Raw genomic sequence first — 16,986 nt, forward strand, 5'->3', positions numbered from 1 at the left:
GCTCTGGCACCCCAATGGTGGAACAACCTCCCTCACGACGCCAGGTCAGCGGAGTCAATCACCACCTTCCGGAGACACCTGAAACCCCACCTCTTTAAGGAATACCTAGGATAGGATAAAGTAATCCTTCTAACCCCCCCCCCCCCCCCCTTAAAAGAGTTAGATGCACTATTGTAAAGTGGTTGTTCCACTGGATATCATAAGGTGAATGCACCAATTTGTAAGTCGCTCTGGATAAGAGCGTCTGCTAAATGACTTAAATGTAAATGTAAAATGAAAGAGTTCTGAGACAGGATTGTGTCGAGGCACAGATCTGGGGAAGGGTACCAAAAAATGTCTGCAGCATTGAAGGTCCCCAAGAACACATTGGCCTCCAACATTCTTAAGTGGAAGAAGTTTGAAACAACCAAGACTCCTTCTAGAGCTGCTCGCCTGGCCAAACTGAGCAATCTGGGGAGAAGGGCCTTGGTCAATGAGGTGACCAATAACCCGATGGTCACTCTGACAGAGCTCCAGTTCCTCTGTGGAGATGGGAGAACCTTCCAGAAGTACAACCATATTTGCAGCACTCTACCAATCAGGCATTTTATGGTAGAGTGACCAGACAGAAGCAACTTCTCAGTAAAAGGCACATGATGGCCCGCTTGGAGTTTGCCAAAAGGCAGCTGAGGGATTTTCAGACCATGAGAAACTAGATTCTCTGGTCTGATGATACCAAGATTGAATTCTTTGGCCTGAAATCCAAGTGTCCATGTCTGGAGGAAACCTGGCACCATTCCTATGGTGAAGCATGGTGGTGGCAGCATCATGCTTTTGAAAACCTGCTCAGGACCTCCAGCTGGGACAAAGTTTCACCTTCCAACAGGACAACGCAGGAATGACTTCGGGACAAGTCTCTGAATGTTCTTGAGAGGCCCAGCCAGAGCCTGGACTTGAACCCGATCGAACATCTCTGGAGAAACCTGAAAATAGCTGTGCAACTATGCTCCCAATTCAACCTGACAGTGCTTTACAGGATCTGTAGGGAAGAATGGGAGATACTCCCTGTTAGAGCCGATTTGGACATATCTGTATAAAAGACTGAACATACTGAGCTCCATTTACGTTTGTGTAAATATATGAATGTATATGATGAAATATTAGGTACGTACCTTTTATGATTTATATTTACCTGATCGAGATATATTAATTTGTTGTTAGTGTAATTCAGTTTTTGGCCCCCCCTCTTGCCCATTCATTGTACAGTGTTAAGTGTGTTAGTATAAAGGCAGGAAGTTGGGCCTTCGGAAAGGAGTCCTTGCTAGACGCAGGAGCGGTGTCGTTTTTTGAACATACAGACATACATACAGACAGGTCATATTATGTATTTGCCATATCAAGTAATCTCTGCTTTAAGTTGATTGGAGAATCATTTTTTGTTAGATATAAGAAGAATAAACATTTGTTGCACCATATCCCTGGATCTCATTGAATGTTTGGCCGTTTGGAAACCTTGAGTGTGAACTGTATCCGTACGAAACAACCCCGCTTCAGGCTTGGGCAGTGGCTATGATAAAGAGGAAAGGAAGCCACTACACTCCCCAAATACAGGTGTGCCAAGCTCGCAGCATCATAACCAATAAGACTTGAGGCTGTAATAATTGTCAAGGGTCCTTCAACAAAGTAGTGAGTAAAGGGTCTGTATACTTCAGTAAATGTTATATTTCATATTTATTTTAAGTACATTTGCTAAAAATTCTGAATTTGTTTTTGCTTTGTCATTATGGGGGTATTGTTTGCAGATTGGGGGGGTCTATTGAATCCTGTCGTGGAATTATTGTAATCAAAAGGAGACTTTTACATTTCTTCAAAACCAGTAAACTTATTTAATTTCTGCACTAATGGAGCTTGTCATCGAGCCCCCCCGTAGGTGATTCATTGAACACACCGACAAAAGATACCATGGCCTTATATAGCAAAGATACACCCCCTTCAGTCTACATGACAAACAACAGATGTATGGAATGAGTTACAAGGTTAAGATTCGTATGAAAGATTCTTACAATTCACAGCAGACAGTATCTGCTGTAAAAACTGTTCTCACTGCGTAGAAACCAGTGTCTGGCCCCGAGCCATCTCTCCCTGGTACCTTTTTTATAGAACAGAAACTTAAATTAACTTATGCTCTGGAATGTGGTATCACCCAAAGACATCGTAAATCTTCTGTCAGTGTTAAATCTCCCAGAGGTCCACTTTTAGTTCACACAGACACAATAGAGTTATAAGAACCCTCTATTCTGTTGCATGAAACAACCATTTGATGCAATTACAGTATTATAACATAGTTGCAGTTTTGCTCTCACAATCCCATTTTAGAATAAGGCTGTAACGTAACAAAATGTGGAAGAAGTCTAGGGCTCTGAGTACTTCCCGAATGCACTGTATAATAAAGCATTCCATGCGTCATCTCATTTGCAGACTTATGTAAGAGCCTACTATTTGTAATGTGCTTAATAGATGGTCATCACTCATCGATGTTTGCAAAAAAGACCGTTAAATGAATTGCGAAACGCCCATAGTGTAGAGGCCTTGGCTATAGATATAGATACGTTACTTATTTCTTTGCATGAAATGTGTTTTCCCTCACGCAATACTACTTACTACACTATATGACTGGACACATTAACAGAATTTATTTTTTAATTTGACAAATTACAGGGTAGCATATTCTACTGACACTCAGATCAATAAAAACGATGTTGTCCATATCATATGCCTACGAGAAGGAGAGACCCAAATAAGAGGACATGATTGTCCAAAACCGAACTTGGGTGGCACTCACCGGGGATATGGCCGACGCTCTCCGCTGGTGCCAATAAGATAGCTAATAGGGCTACTGTTCCCTCAATTTGAGAATTTTGATAACTAAAAGACAGATGAGTCTTTTCATTGTCTTCTAAGGCTAGAGAAGCTAATCAACCTCTGGCCAAGTCATGCTTTAGCAGCCTATTTTGAATGATTGTATTTCTGTGTAGGCTAATTAGGCCATATCATTTTGGCAATTTAATTCAAGCCTTATGGACGCTCTGAACCTATCTACTATCCCCCATAGTAAAGTTTGGTGGAGCCACTTTTAGACAGGGGATATGTCTGCCTATGTTAGTGGTCCCCCAGGGGACAGGGGAGTGTTCGGAGCCCAGTGCCATGCAGACCAGTGTTACCATTAGTCGGTAATGGTGTGCTTTTGGCTGTATTTTGTTGTTGAAAAGCTGATTTTAAATAAAAATGCCACCGGTCAATTGTCGGGGAGAAGAAGAAAAGGATTCATTGCTATAAAAAAAATGGCTGTGTGCTCGATTTTATGGGTGTGGCTGAAATAGCCATCCCCTCTAATTTGAAGGGCTGCTTATTTGGTGTGATAATCGACAACCAGGAAGCGCATGCAACAATCACATTTTCACAATAATGCTCCGAGAATGCATTGACTACTCAGAACATTTAGGGTGACCAGCAGGAGAGGCTTTGAGACGGTGTTACGACAATGGCTTGAATAGCATGTCTGGGACAACTTTGTCAGAACTGCTAGAACCTGGTATTGCTGAACCATGTACTGTGTGTTTAGTTTGACAGCCACTGTAAAGTAGGTCTAGCATTTGCTTATTTGCCGTATCTACCCTTGAGTAGCTACTCAACAAAGCTGATAAGAGTGATTATGGAAGCCTTCAATATAACTTTATTGAAGTGTTCCAAAGCAATGTACTCGGGTGTGCCCCGTGCTTAATCGATGTCTGCCGTCTACCTCAGAAATAGATATTTCTATGGTTTATATCTCACAGGTTCGTGGGCCAGAATCTGATGCGTCTGCAGAAGCTGGGCGTGACCCACATCCTGAATGTGGCGGAAGGCAACTCCTTCATGCACGTCAACACCAATGCAGATTTTTACGCGGGCTCGGGCATCACCTACCATGGCATCCAGGCCAATGACAAGCCGCAGTTCAACCTCAGTAACTTTTTTGAGGAGGGGGCGGACTTTATCGAGAAGGCTCTAGCACACAACAATGGCAAAGGTGAGTCTGACCACTCTGTGTTCTCTTTAACTTATTCATAGGTGATAATTGTGTATTTAAACGATTTCACCATGTAGTTTATAAGCAATAAATGCAATCTATGCAATCTATGCAATAAAATAGTGGCAACTGCCTCTTATACAGTGCCTTCAGAAAGTATTCATACCCCCTGACTTATGCCACATTTTGTTGTTACAGCCTGAATTCAAAATGGATTAAATAAATCTCACCCATCTACACACAATACCCCATAATGACAAATTGGAAACATGTTTTATGTTTTTTTGCAAGTTTATTGAAAGTTAAGTACAGATCTAATTTACATAAGTGTTCAATACTTTGTATAATAACTATGCACCGATATGACATTTTTTGGCTGATACCGATATCTGATATTTTCCTTGCAAAAAAACCCCGATACCGCTGTTTGCAATTTTTGCGACCTTCTAAGCATACTAGTACGGTTAAATAGTTAACACCCATACGGACGCAGCGGTCTAATGCACTGTGTCTCAGTATTTGCTGACTTTTTGTACCGCTTTGACACTACTACTGTATCTTTTATGACACGCAAATGGATTTCGCCGTTGAGTCGTCTCGCTGAAATGTTCTTACTCTTTCAAATGACTGCTGGACATGATGACTGCTTGATCCACACAGCAGACATTGTGGGCTAGGTTAGGAATGCTGTGTTGCACGTGTAGCGTAACATTTTACGCGGCGTCATTACGTTGTGTACCTACGTTTATATAGGTATGCATGTCAGCTTTGACATCGGTTTTTAAAATCGGCGTTAAACTAGACATCAGGCCGATACCGATGTTGGCATTTTTAGCTAATATCAGCTGATTCCGATATCGTGCATCCCTAATAATAACCTTTTGCAGTGATTGCAGCTGTGAGTCTTTCTGGGTAAGTCTCTAAGCGCTTTGCACACCTGGATTACACAATATTTTCAAAATTCTAAGTTTGTTGATCATTGTTGGTCAACCATTTTAAAGTCTTGCCATATATTTTCAAACCGATTTTTAAGTCAAAACCATAACTCAGCTTCTCAGGAACATTAACTGTCTTTTTGGTAAGCAACTTTAATGTAGATTTGGCCATGTGTGTTCAGTTATTGTCCTGCTGAAAGGTGAATTAATCTCCCAGTGTCTGGTGAAAAGCAGACTAAGGCAGGTTTTCCTCAAGGATTTTGTGGAAAATCTCCCAGTCATTAATGATTACAAGCATACCCATAACATGATGCAACCACTATGCTTTGAAAATATGGATAGTGATACTCTAAGTGGCATCTAGTGGGCAAAGCTTGGCACTTTCTCACAAATATTATGGTAAATAATGCATGTGACTTCAAATTTGCTAATTTCTCTGAACAGGGGGAAAACATCACCAAATTCACTGGAAATGCATTACAAAGGATGAAGTGGCAATACTCCAAGCAGCAGCTCCATACAACTTGTTAAACATGGAGAACTGATACTGTATACTGTTTTTTTTGGGAGGTCCGTGAGTGGCTTTTGACCATTTTATTGGATTCCTCATGTTAGGAAGAATTATGGTCCAAATCAGATTTTAGGTACTATATTTGTTGAAGATTATATGAATCCTGTAAAGTAAAATTGCCAATTTGGGTGCAATTATTTTTCAAAATTTCTCAGATCGAATGAAATTTCAACAAAATGTCTCAGGAATGCTGATCGTATCTGTTTTCTAACTACAGAAATAATTTCGGAGCAATCTGAGATGCGCTTTTTGAGGTTGAATGACTCCGTAATATCCTCTGCTATCAATAGTTTGTTTCCCCCTGGTAAAAACTGTGGACAAACCTTTGTTTCTCCAAGTCCAAGTTCTGAGGAGTAACAGCAACTGTCCTTCAGGGCACAGGATATTTTAATGATGGATTAGACACTGAGTATACAAAATGTCACTTGTTAAATCCATTTTAATCAGTGTAGATGAAGGGGAGGTCACAGAAGGATGTTTAAGCCTCGAGACAATTGAGACATGGATTGTGTTGTGTGCCATTGAGGGTGAATGGGCAAGAAAAAGATGTAAGTGCTTTTGAACGGGGTATGGTGGTAGTTGCCAGGCGTGCCGGTTTGTGTCAAGAACTGCAACGCTGCTGGGTTTTTCCATTCTCAACAGTTTCCCGTGAATGTCAAGAATGGTCCACCAGCCAAGTTGACACAACTCTGGGAAACATTGCAGTCAACATGGGCCAGCATCCCTGTGGAACGCCTTTGACACCTTGTAGAGTCCATGCCCAAACGAATTGAGTCTGTTCCAAGGGTAAAGGGTGTGTGCAAATCAATATTAGGAAGGTGTTCCTAATGTTTTGTATAATCCGTGTACGTCATCAGTCCGGCTTAAAGTGGAGATGGATAGTCCTGTAAACTGTTTTTCACGCTAGTCCTATTCCACATTGCTGTATCAGCTGATGTTTCGGTCAGTTAAATTTGAGAACATTCTGCTGGTGATAGATCTGTTGTACCAAACCCCCCACATTTTTCCATCGAGAGTAAAGAGACACCACAAGTTATTTTTCCTTTCCTCTGTGTTCCAAAGGTAAAACACGCTTAGGAGATGCTACTTAAAGAGGACCATTTGATGTACAGTACCAGGACAGTGAAACATATTGCGTTTGATAGTACTGTAAGACGTACTCTTTGAAATATGTGTCAGATTTGTATCAGAGCACCAACACAAAACATAATGGAAATCTATCATAGAAGCGAACAATAAAAGGAGTCCCATCACTTCAACCAACACCCTCTAATTCATAACAGCCTGCTGTAGACAGAAAGGACAAGAACAGCCACCTATCTCTGACCACGCCTCTGGCTCCTTTCTCCTCTCCTCTCCCAAATGTTACCCTGGGGGCCCGTTTCATTGGAGCCCTGAACACTGTTTGGTGGCATGGATTTAATGGAAGCGTTGACACAGCTGCGCAATTATAAATCATCTTAATTCTCAGCCAATTAGGCGGCAGCTGCATCGACACCCCAGTAAATCACAGTGTACTACAGTAGAGGAGGTGGAAGAGAGAGGCGGTGGACATCTTTCGAACGAGACACACAATGCCATAACACCAGCCCCTTCCTGATAGTGTCCTGCTATAACCCACCGAGGCTTGATCAGTGACATTTTGTGACCACCGTGCAGAGCTGTGGAAAGGTCAGCGTTGGAGCTTGTGCATGTGACTCGTCAGCCGGGTTGCTCAAGTGGACGAGTGCGTGTTGCCAGCCAGGTTGCGTGTGTATTGACCGAGCGTGTGTTATTTATTTTTTATATATATATATTAGCGGGATTGTGGGAAGCGGCGAGGTGTATATAATGAGCTGCTACAGTCAGCCATGCATTGATCGGCGGGCGGCATCGGGTTTTGAAGCTTGGCAGCTCTGAACCGAGCACAAGCAGATCAGCTTCTCGGTGAAGTCAGCACGGTGAATTCCTCCCGGGCGAGTAGGTTGATTCTTAACGAGCGTATGCTTTGAGGATGATACGCGTAGCCTACGTATCCAGGTGCGCACACTGCTCTGATGTGGCTAGGCCAGTGGTTAGGTGCAATGAAGATGGTTAACATTGACTTGTCTGCCGCAGAGGTCAGGCCCTAGATGTGCATCTCCCTGGCTGAGATGCTTCGCCAGGCAAGGTTATATTTGGAGCATCTGTTCCCTCCCTCCTATCATCACAGTACCTCAGTGTTCCCTCTTTTTCCTTTTACTTCAGTCGCAGTCTTCGTCAGAATCCTAATGACTAAATGCTCCTTTTTTTTGTGTTCCTTTAAGACCACAGATCTGACAGGATTTGATGGGTGCAAGCAGTATAGTGAAACCCTATCCCTATCCAGTCCTCTCAACCGTCAGTGTTCATGAAGGAAAGGAGTTGCGTAAAGAGAATTGGGACGTAGCCCTAAGTGTCTGTCTCTGTCCATCAGGGAAGGTGTACGTCCACTGCCGAGAGGGCTACAGCCGCTCGCCCACCGTTGTCATCGCTTAGCTCATGCTGCGCCACAAACTGGACGCCCGGGTGGCGGTCGCCACAGTGAGGCTCAAGAGAGAGATCGGCCCCAATGACGGCTTTCTGCGCCAGCTGTGCCAACTCAACGTGAAGCTGGCGAAAGAGGGCAAGTTGAATGGGGTGATGCCAGTCGTGGTGGCCAAGTTGAAGACCAAATAAGGGAACGAGAGAGCGTGACCCAACACCTTCTGTAGGTCTCTGCTCCCCTAAGAGCCAACCGGCCTCAATCCACCCTGACCAGCAACACATCACTCAGACACATGCACACGCGTACATCCACAACCTGTAACATGCATGCATATACATACAGTGCTGTGAAAGGATTTGCCCCCTTTCTAATTTTCTCTACTTTTGCTTATTTATTTTTTTATACGGAATGTTAGCAGAGCTTCAACCAAAACCTAATATTAGATAAAGGGAACCGGAGTGAACAAATACCACAACAAATACCATACTTATTTCATAAACAAAGTTATGCAACACCCAATGCCCCTGTGTGGAAAAAGTATTTGCCCCCTTTTCCCCTAGGACTTACCCTCTGCAGGTACTAGCCTGCTCGGGCTTACCTTCCGTGACTTACCATATATCCTAAATCTACGATCGGTCGTAATACAATGGGACTACTCAATAAGCTCAGGCTTTCTAGGTCTGTATCCTATAATTGGTTCAGCCTACGACTCATCTCCCCAATAAGTCAGAATGAGTGATAACAGGTGTAGGAACTGTGCCTACCTTGTTTTTGGTGCCGGCTCCTGTTTCACTGATTCGGATTCTCTAGTTGGACTGTAAATCGTGGTTGACCCTGCTCGCAGCGCCAGCTGTTGAGCTCTAAAATAGAGTAAAGCTCAAACCAAGTTTATTCACCCACTGGGTCACACAGCTGCAGAAGACAGACGTGTTTCCTCCAGCACAAGTATTTATACCCTCCCCTTTAGGACGGAGTCTCCTCCTTTTCCCTAAACATCGTTGTTGGGCGGGAAATGAAGTGATATGGGTAATAAACTGTTCCTTCTCACTTCATGTGACCTGACCTCGGCCCCAATTTCCTCTCTAATCCACAGCTAGATCCCCTTTATCAGTGACCGCAACCATGTGATTGCCTTTTTCCCTTCGTAACATTCCAAGCCCCTGGCTCTTATCCAACCTCCATTGACCCTACCATGTACACTCCTCCTACATATACCCATTAACTTCTGGTGTAGCATTAACAGGCGGATGGCCTGACGTTCTCCTGTAGATCCTCATGCCAGCGGTCAAGCATGGTGGTGGTAATGTGATGGTTTAGGGATGCTTTGCTGCCTCAGGACCTGGACGACTTGCCTTTTTTAATAGAGGGAACTATGATTTCTACTTGAATGTGAGGCCATCCGTCTGTAAGGCCATCCGTCTGTAAGCTGAAGCACAGCTGGGTCAAGCAGCAAGACAATGATCCAAAACACACAATCAAGTCTACATAAAAATGTCTAAAAAGCAACATCTAAACTTTTGGAATGAATGGCCTAGTCAACGTCCAGACCTAATTCCAATTGAGACGTTGTGGCAGGGACTTTAAATTAGCAATTCATGCTTAAACTCACATGTCGCTGAGTTAAAGCAGTGCTGCATGCAAGAGTGGGTGAAACAGCGATGTGAGAGACTGATCAACAACTACAGGAAGCGTTTGGTTGCACACCTACGCTAAAGGTGGCACGACCAGTTATTGAGTGTAAGGGTGCAACACAAGGGAATTGGATGTTGCGTAACTTTTTTGTTTAAATAAATAAAATGTGTATAATTTATTAGTATACTCACGTTCCCTTTTAATCTAATATTAGGTTTTGATTGAAGATCTGATAACGTTCCGTATCAAAAATAGGCAGACATTTTGAAAATCAAGAAGGGGGCAAATACTTTTTCACGGCACTGTACATGCATGCATGTTGACAGTCACACAAACTAACGCTTTCTCTCTTTCACACACACTGTATCTGTCACGCTGCTGTCCTCTTTCTCTGCCTGTATCGTTGGTTACATCTGTCCAACAGCGGGGGAGTTATGTTAGGCAGAGGAGAGATGGAAGCCTTCTAACCGTGGCTCAGTGCTTTAACGTATATTCTGTCACCCATCTCTCTATATTCCAATAACATACATGCCACTGCTAGTACATACAGCTCCAAAGTTCTCCTAGTGTGAGGTTTTGACCTGACCAATGAAGCATTCCCTAGACCATAGGTTTAGAACACTGGACAGCTCTCCCTGTGTGCCACTTTTGGAGCTCTGAGGTACGAGTAATAGATTATAGCACAATATTTTCATAGTATCACACTGCCAGGACTGTCTGACTACAGTGATGTCATGACACCAACAAAATGTATCCCAGACCAGTCTGGAATGTTTTGACAGACACTGGTTCATTTGGTCTAGTCCAGTGGTTCCCAAACTTTTTATAGTCCCGTACCCCTTCAAATGTTCAACCTCCAGCTGCGTACCCCCTCTAGCACCAGGGTCAGCGCACTCTCAAATGTTATTTTGCCATCATTGTAAGCCTGCCACACACACACTATACGATACATTTATTAAACATAAGAATGAGGGTGAGTTTGTCACAACCCGGCTCGTGGGAAGTGACAAAGAGCTCTTATAGAACCAGGGCAATAATAATTAATAATAATAATTTTGCTCTTTATTTTACCATCTTACATATAAAACCATATTTGTTAATCGAAAATTGTGAATAACTCATCACAGGTTAATGAGAAGTGTGTGCTTGAAGTCTGTCTTAAATCCTTTTCCACACAGTCTGTATTTAGTTTTCATGCTAGTGAGGGCTGAGAATCCACTCTCACATAGGTACGTGGTTGCATAGGGCATCAGTGTCTTAACAGCGTGATTTGCCAAGGCAGGATACTCTGAGCGTAGCCCAATCTAGAAATCTGGCAGTGGCTTCTGATTTTTAAAATTACATTTTCACAGAATCGCTTGTTGCAATTTTGAGGCTCTCTTGTTCAGATATCGGTAAGTGGACTGGAGGCAGAGCATGAAAAGGATAAACTGGATTCGTTATCAGTTTCGGGAAGTACCTGCGTAATTGAGCATCTAACTCAGGTGCTTTGCTATATCACATTTGACATTGTCCGTAGCTTGAGTTCATTTGCACACAAACAAATCATACAATGATGGAAAGACCAGTGTGTTGTCCTTGTTAATGCAGACAGAGAAGAGCTCCAACTTCTTAATCAAAGCCTCGATTTTTGTCCCGCACATTTAATAAAGTTGCGGAGATTCCCTGTAATCATAGATTGAGGCGAGGGTGGGAGAAGAAATTGTCCAGATAGGACAGTCTTGAGAAACTCGTCATCATGCAAGTGGTCAGACAAGTGAAAATTATGTTCAGTAAAAACTTTATGCTCGTCTCTCAATTTAAAAAAAAAACGTGTCAATACTTTGCCCCTTGATAACCAGCACACTTCTGTATGTTGTAAAAGTGTTACATGGTCGCTGCCCATATCATTGCACAGTGCAGAAAATACATGAGTTCAGGGGCCTTGCTTTAACAAAGTTAGACATTTTCACTGTAGTGTCCAAAATGTCTTTCAAGCTGTCAGGCATTCCTTTAGCAGCAAGAGCCTCTTGGTGGATGCTGCATTGTACCCAAGTGGCGTCGGGAGCAACTGCTTGCACGCGCGTTACTACTCCACTATGTCTCCCTGTCATGGCTTTTGTGCCATCAGTACAGATACCAACACATCTTTACCACCAAAGTCCATTTGATGTCACAAAGCTGTCCAGTACTTTTAAAAATATCCTCTCCTGTTGTCCTGGTTTGCAGAAGAGGTCTTCTTTAATTGACCCCCCCATAAATGTAACAGACCTATACCAGGAGCTGTGCCAGGCCTGCCACATCTGACTCATCCAGCTGTAACACACCGAATTCACTGGCTTGTATGCGAAGCAGCAATTGTTTCAAAACATCTCCTGCCATGTCACTGATGTGTCGTGACAGTGTTGTTTGATGAAGGCATTGACTGTGTAGTTTTTTGGGGGGGGGCTTTTCCCCCAGCATTGTCCCAGCCATATCCGTGGCAGCAGGAAGAATTAAGTCCTCCTCAATAGTATGGGGCTTGCCTGTCCTAGCCACTCGGTAGCTCACCGTTTACGACGCTTCTAGCCCCTTCTTATTAATGGTATCTGTTGCTTTTTATACATGTCTTACTACTCAAAAGTCGTCTTAATTCTTGCTCCAAAAATTCCTGTGGCTTATTTTTAAAATTGTCATGTTTTGTTTCTAAATGGACTAAATGCATTCCAAGTGGACATTCTCTCTTTCTCCCCTGACCCATCTGTCTATCGCCTCCTTTGAATTCCATGCTGTCACAGTTACCAGCCCTTTCAAGCTTAACATCCTTATCATTTATCGCCCTCCAGGTTCCCTTGGAGAGTTCATCAATGAGCTTGACGCCCTGATAAGTTCCTTTCCTGAGGATGGCTCACCTCTCACAGTTCTGGGTGACTTTAACCTCCCCATGTCTACCTTTGACTCATTCCTCTCTGCCTCCTTCTTTCCACTCCTCTCCTCTTTTGACCTCACCCTCTCACCTTCCCCCCCTACTCACAAGGCAGGCAATACGCTTGACCTCATCTTTACTAGATGCTGTTCTTCCACTAATCTCATTGCAACTCCCCTCCAAGTCTCCGACCACTACCTTGTATCCTTTTCCCTCTCGCTCTCATCCAACACTTCCCACACTGCCCCTACTCGGATGGTATCGCGCCGTCCCAACCTTCGCTCTCTCTCCCGCTACTCTCTCCTCTTCCATCCTATCATCTCTCCCCTCTGCTCAAACCTTCTCCAACCTATCTCCTGATTCTGCCTCCTCAACCCTCCTCTCCTCCCTTTCTGCATCCTTTGACTCTCTATGTCCCCTATCCTCCAGGCCGGCTCGGTCCTCCCCTCCTGCTCCGTGGCTCGACGACTCATTGCGAGCTCACAGAACAGGGCTCCGGGCAGCCGAGCGGAAATGGAGGAAAACTCGCCTCCCTGCGGACCTGGCATCCTTTCACTCCCTCCTCTCTACATTCTCCTCTTCTGTCTCTGCTGCTAAAGCCAATTTCTACCACTCTAAATTCCAAGCATCTGCCTCTAACCCTAGGAAGCTCTTTGCCACCTTCTCCTCCCTCCTGAATCCTCCTCCCCCTCCTCCCCCCTCCTACCTCTCTGCTGATGACTTCGTCAACCATTTTGAAAAGAAGGTCGACGACATCCGATCCTCGTTTGCTAAGTCAAACGACACCGCTGGTTCTGCTCACACTGCCCTACCCTGTGCTTTGACCTCTTTCTCCCCTCTCTCTCCAGATGAAATCTCGCGTCTTGTGACGGCCGGCCGCCCAACAACCTGCCCGCTTGACCCTATCCCCTCCTCTCTTCTCCAGACCATTTCCGGAGACCTTCTCCCTTACCTCACCTCGCTCATCAACTCATCCTTGACCGCTGGCTTCGTCCCTTCCGTCTTCAAGAGAGCGAGAGTTGCACCCCTTCTGAAAAAACCTACACTCGATCCCTCCGATGTCAACAACTACAGACCAGTATCCCTTCTTTATTTTCTCTCCAAAACTCTTGAACGTGCCGTCCTTGGCCAGCTCTCCTGCTATCTCTCTCAGAATGACCTTCTTGATCCAAATCAGTCAGGTTTCAAGACTAGTCATTCAACTGAGACTGCTCTTCTCTGTGTCACGGAGGCGCTCCGCACTGCTAAAGCTAACTCTCTCTCCTCTGCTCTCATTCTTCTAGACCTATCGGCTGCCTTTGATACTGTGAACCATCAGATCCTCCTCTCCACCCTCTCCGAGCTGGGCATCTCCGGCGCGGCCCACGCTTGGATTGCATCCTACCTGACAGGTCGCTCCTACCAGGTGGCGTGGCGAGAATCTGTCTCCGCACCACGTGCTCTCACCACTGGTGTCCCCCAGGGCTCTGTTCTAGGCCCTCTCCTATTCTCGCTATACACCAAGTCACTTGGCTCTGTCATATCCTCACATGGTCTCTCCTATCATTGCTATGCAGACGACACACAATTAATCTTCTCTTTTCCCCCCTCTGATAACCAGGTGGTGAATCGCATCTCTGCATGTCTGGCAGACATATCAGTGTGGATGACGGATCACCACCTCAAGCTGAACCTCGGCAAGACGGAGCTGCTCTTCCTCCCGGGGAAGGACTGCCCGTTCCATGATCTCGCCATCACGGTTGACAACTCCATTGTGTCCTCCTCCCAGAGTGCTAAGAACCTTGGCGTGATCCTGGACAACACCCTGTCGTTCTCAACTAACATCAAGGCGGTGACCCGTTCCTGTAGGTTCATGCTCTACAACATTCGCAGAGTACGACCCTGCCTCACGCAGGAAGCGGCGCAGGTCCTAATCCAGGCACTTGTCATCTCCCGTCTGGATTACTGCAACTCGCTGTTGGCTGGGCTCCCTGCCTGTGCCATTAAACCCCTACAACTCATCCAGAACGCCGCAGCCCGTCTGGTGTTCAACTTTCCCAAGTTCTCTCACGTCACCCCGCTCCTCCGCTCTCTCCACTGGCTTCCAGTTGAAGCTCGCATCCGCTACAAGACCATGGTGCTTGCCTACGGAGCTGTGAGGGGAACGGCACCTCCGTACCTTCAGGCTCTGATCAGGCCCTACACCGAAACAAGGGCACTGCGTTCATCCACCTCTGGCCTGCTCGCCTCCCTACCTCTGAGGAAGTACAGTTCCCGCTCAGCCCAGTCAAAACTGTTCGCTGCTCTGGCACCCCAATGGTGGAACAAACTCCCTCACGACGCCAGGTCAGCGGAGTCAATCACCACCTTCCGGAGACACCTGAAACCCCACCTCTTTAAGGAATACCTAGGATAGGATAAAGTAATCCTTCTAACCCCCCCCCCCCCTTAAAATAGTTAGATTCACTATTGTAAAGTGGTTGTTCCACTGGATATCATAAGGTGAATGCACCAATTTGTAAGTCGCTCTGGATAAGAGCGTCTGCTAAATGACTTAAATGTAAATGTAAATGTCTGCGCAAGAGTGAAGGTTTCATTGAGTTGTGAGAGAGTACTTTTGCACATATAACACTGTGGCTGAGGAAAGGCACTGCTCCCATTATAAGTGAACCCCAAATCAATGTAGTTCTCATCATATTTGCGCCTCTTCGATGGTCCAACATCCCTGTCTGTTCGGTGCTTTCCCGGGTAAGGGGGCAGTAGCTCTTCGGCTGCATCAGATTCACAATTGTCAGTGTCCATGCTAGCTGGGCTAACAACAAATGTAGAATTACTGATGCTAGCATTGTATGTGCTCGTGGAAGCAGAACAACTTGTGTTGTCAACATGTGCAGGTGTAGTACTGCTGGTAGTAGCAGTACTACCAGTAGAGCTGGTATGTGTCTCTATGGACACTGGCCTTTTTTTAACCATTTATCAATTTTCGAGCAAACGGAATGAGCAGCAGCTACATTTGGCTACATACGGGCCGTTAGTGGAATTCCCTCAACTGTGTATTATTTGACTAGGCTGCCTGTATTTGACATTGTTAGTTCGCTGAACGCTAGATGGTTTATTTTTATTTTTATAGCCGCGTACCCTCAACGGCATTGCGCGTACGTACCCCTGGGGGTACGTGTACTCCAGTTTGGGAATACCTGGTCTAGACTTCCTGATTGGGTGTGACAGCGAAGCACCCTGGCATAACACCAGGAAGGGACAAATGTAGTGTTGGCTGGACTAATTTGGTATATCAACAAATCATTCCATAGAAACATGAAAGGTGGCTCCCCAAGATGTCAGCCAAAGGAATACGCACTTACTGTGCCAGAGTTACCGCCTACTAATTACAGTTCCGCTGTCGGTCAATGTCACTCACAGCAATTCCAATTGGCCCTTACATGTCCACTGCCTTGCACCAAAATATGTGTATACAAATGTTATGCCTCTTTTGGCTTAACATGCACATAATGAGGTGAAATCCCAAGGCCTTCGTTTGTCTGTGTTAGTACATTGCTGTATATCTCTCAATGCCCTATTAGAGTATATTGTATGATCGAATCCAAAATATAAACGTCAGAACTTATTATATCCAGTGTTGCACACACAGTCGTACATCAACTGAGATGAATTGTGGTAGGCTTTTCTGAAGCAATGACGTCGGAATCAATGGGAAGAAAAATGCTCCACAGGCGAGCTCACTAGACATCGAGCCTTGGGGGGCGGTGGGGTCACCCCTCAGATATCCGGTGTTGTCTTTTGACTTGACATTGGATCCAGTCCCACTAACGTGGATAGAGTCCTAATGACCAGCATCACTCCATTTTGGACATGATGCACTAAAGAGGATTCTAGAACAGTTTGTTCACCCAGTTCTTCCCATGTGTCAAATCAGATAACGCTCACCATAGAGGCCTGCTGACTTATTGGTGCGTCCATGGATGGAAAAAAAGAAGTTGGATTAGTTCTCTCTCTGGCTGAGAAAATGAACTCTGAGAACTGGGTTGTGTTATCTGATACAGCGCTATCTATTCCTCCTTTTAATCTAAATATGAATCATCTATATACATATTTAAGCAATGTGTCTAATGTGTAGGTATCATTAGTACATGTGGTTTAGTCGTTGTACTGTATCATTACTGTAGCTCTAAATGTATTACCCCATAAGTTCAACATTTACACACTTAGCGTTTTTCTGTCAACATTAGATCACTCAATCCTCCCACCACTAACTCGTCTACATTTCTTTTATATTCCAATATCTGTGCTTTAAAGATGCTTTCATGCATTTTTCTGTTTTGTTGAGGATATAAGATGATGCGATATACATGGACTGATTTGTAGATCTATTTTGATTGCTATCGATTCTGTGAGTCATGGTGCTAACTAATAGGATGTTCACGCATCACACAC

The 16,986-nt window shown here is 44.6% G+C and overlaps 1 protein-coding gene across 1 annotated transcript; it reads left to right on the plus strand.

Annotated features, from left to right (window-relative positions):
* The first annotated feature begins 3,135 nt into the window (after positions 1-3,135).
* LOC129828527 (dual specificity protein phosphatase 3-like) lies at positions 3,136-8,050 on the plus strand. The gene is made up of 3 exons (XM_055889545.1): positions 3,136-3,209; positions 3,816-4,048; positions 7,989-8,050. The coding sequence occupies exons 1-3, from the start codon at positions 3,136-3,138 to the stop codon at positions 8,048-8,050; spliced, it is 369 nt and encodes a 122-aa protein (XP_055745520.1).
* The last annotated feature ends 8,936 nt before the right edge of the window (positions 8,051-16,986 follow it).

This window comes from Salvelinus fontinalis, chromosome 30, assembly GCF_029448725.1.
Source record: "Salvelinus fontinalis isolate EN_2023a chromosome 30, ASM2944872v1, whole genome shotgun sequence".
In the NCBI taxonomy this organism is placed as follows: Eukaryota; Metazoa; Chordata; class Actinopteri; order Salmoniformes; family Salmonidae; genus Salvelinus; species Salvelinus fontinalis.